The sequence below is a fragment of the Austrofundulus limnaeus genome, unplaced genomic scaffold, assembly GCF_001266775.1.
Source record: "Austrofundulus limnaeus strain Quisiro unplaced genomic scaffold, Austrofundulus_limnaeus-1.0 Scaffold33, whole genome shotgun sequence".
In the NCBI taxonomy this organism is placed as follows: Eukaryota; Metazoa; Chordata; class Actinopteri; order Cyprinodontiformes; family Rivulidae; genus Austrofundulus; species Austrofundulus limnaeus.
The window spans coordinates 1,865,851-1,867,713 of record NW_013952435.1 but is presented as its reverse complement, the minus strand read 5'-3'; the positions used below and the strand labels follow the sequence as shown (position 1 = coordinate 1,867,713).

General features: G+C 34.1%; 1 protein-coding gene across 1 annotated transcript in view; it reads right to left on the bottom strand.

Annotated features, from left to right (window-relative positions):
* Positions 1-622: 622 nt before the first annotated feature.
* si:dkey-76k16.5 (glycine N-acyltransferase-like protein 3) overlaps positions 623-1,863 on the bottom strand; it is a 4,282-nt gene continuing 3,041 nt past the window's right edge. Inside the window, exons 4-5 of the mRNA XM_014005970.1 lie at positions 1,417-1,549; positions 623-1,327 (exon numbers count right to left, since the gene is read on the bottom strand). Coding sequence (XP_013861424.1) covers positions 898-1,327; positions 1,417-1,549 — 563 coding nt within the window. The 3' untranslated portion in view covers positions 623-897. The remainder of the gene's footprint in view (positions 1,328-1,416; positions 1,550-1,863) is intronic.

Here is a 1,863-nt window from a genome sequence, read left to right as displayed (position 1 = left end):
CAATTTATTTAATCATTTTTTATTGTATAGGCTATATTATTTTAAAATTTTATTGACCCCCTCATCTGGTCTTTACCCCAGACTGAAAATTATAATATGCTTATAAAATTATTCAAATTTAACCTCTAAAAAACACACAACAAACTCTCCATGTCTTTATTAAAACCAAACTCAATCCAAAATTAATATGTTGCAAATTAAAGCAGATATTCAGGACAACCCCTTATTTAATTCAGCCTAATACGTTTGCAGTACCTTAGTGTGAAGAAAACATACAATGTACAAAAGTAGCATAAAGTAAAAAAGGATATTGATAAGTACTTCGTTACAAATTATAATAAATCAAAAGCATACCATCATTACAATACTACTATATCAAAAATATAATGCTTATGGATTTTAAAGACATTAAAAATACAATAATACAAACCTTTTACACAAACAGTACACTTCATTTTTACTAACTAAGCATGCTATTAGTACATACAAAGCTACATAAAGTGTACAAAGTATACTTGAAGTTCCACTGTAGCATGTAATAGTAAACTTAATACACTTCAAATTGTGTATTTTTAACAATTAAATTGCAACTAAAATATATTTAGTATAAAATGAGTTGTTCCAAAATAGCATGCTTTAAGTATACTGATGATTAGTGTGGCTTTAGGTATGCTTAAATATACTGATTTAGTATACTTAATGTATTTTTTTCACCTTGGAAGCCATTAATGAACCAACAAAAACCTCAAAAACAGTTTTAAATCCTGATTCAGGATTATGAAACTTGAAACAAAAGAGAGTTCTGATTGGATTTTAAGATGACTGTGAGCTGTGTTCTTATTTATATTTAGACATGGTGTTAAAACACTTTCAGTTCATCACTTCAGCTTATTTTAATCAGTTGTACCAAGCATCTTTTTCAAAGGATGAAAAGTTGAACTGAAACCAAACTGCCCTGTAGGAGGAATCCTCAACGAAGCCCATGTTTTTGAAGAGTTTATAGGACACCATGTTCTCCTCCTCTATGAAGCAGTACACTGGAAAGCCGTCAGCGTGGAGCTTCTTGGCCATGGTGCTGATCAGAACTTTGGCGTAGCCTTTTCCTCTGTGCTCCGGCAGCGTGTACAAGAGCCCCACGGCACAGAAATCGTACATCAGTATCCAGGCCACCGGCTTGCCTCGGACGTCCATGATGCAGATGGAGAGGAAGTTGCTAATTAGATTTTTAATGTTCCTGTAACCCCGCTCGTCGCCTCCAAACTTCCAGGTTTTATTCACCGTGTCAGCATGGGAGAGGTTCAGAGATGAAATCCTCGATTCAAGCTCACTGTTACCAAAAAAGTGGACATTTTTTTCCTAATTTTGAAGCAAAATAAAGAGTTTGATGCATTTCAAAGTAAATTTGTCTGTTTGTACCTGTCAACATCTGAAGTGGGCAGATAGCTGGTGTCTGGCAAATACAGAAGCCGAACCCAAATGTAACTTTTCTGGCTCACGTTGTTTTCCAAGGCCACTTCTTTGATGGTGGGTTCATGAGAAATGTCAGAACCTAAATGACAAAAATAAACAGATTTTCCTTTTATTACCAGTAAATGTATGTACACATTCTTTACATTGTAAAAAGTAAAGGCCTGCCATTGATTAAAATTATTCTATGGTCTAGGGCAGTGGTTCCCAAACTTTTTATCTTCTGACCCACAAAATACCCTTGGCGAAAACTTGTGACCCCAAATATTACTGGTCTGAGTACACGAACTTCGTTAATAACCATAAAAACACAGGCTTTTTGACAATCTAAACAGCTTGTACACAAATATAAATAATTATTTATACTTATTTTGTGTTTTTGTAATAGTTATAGGG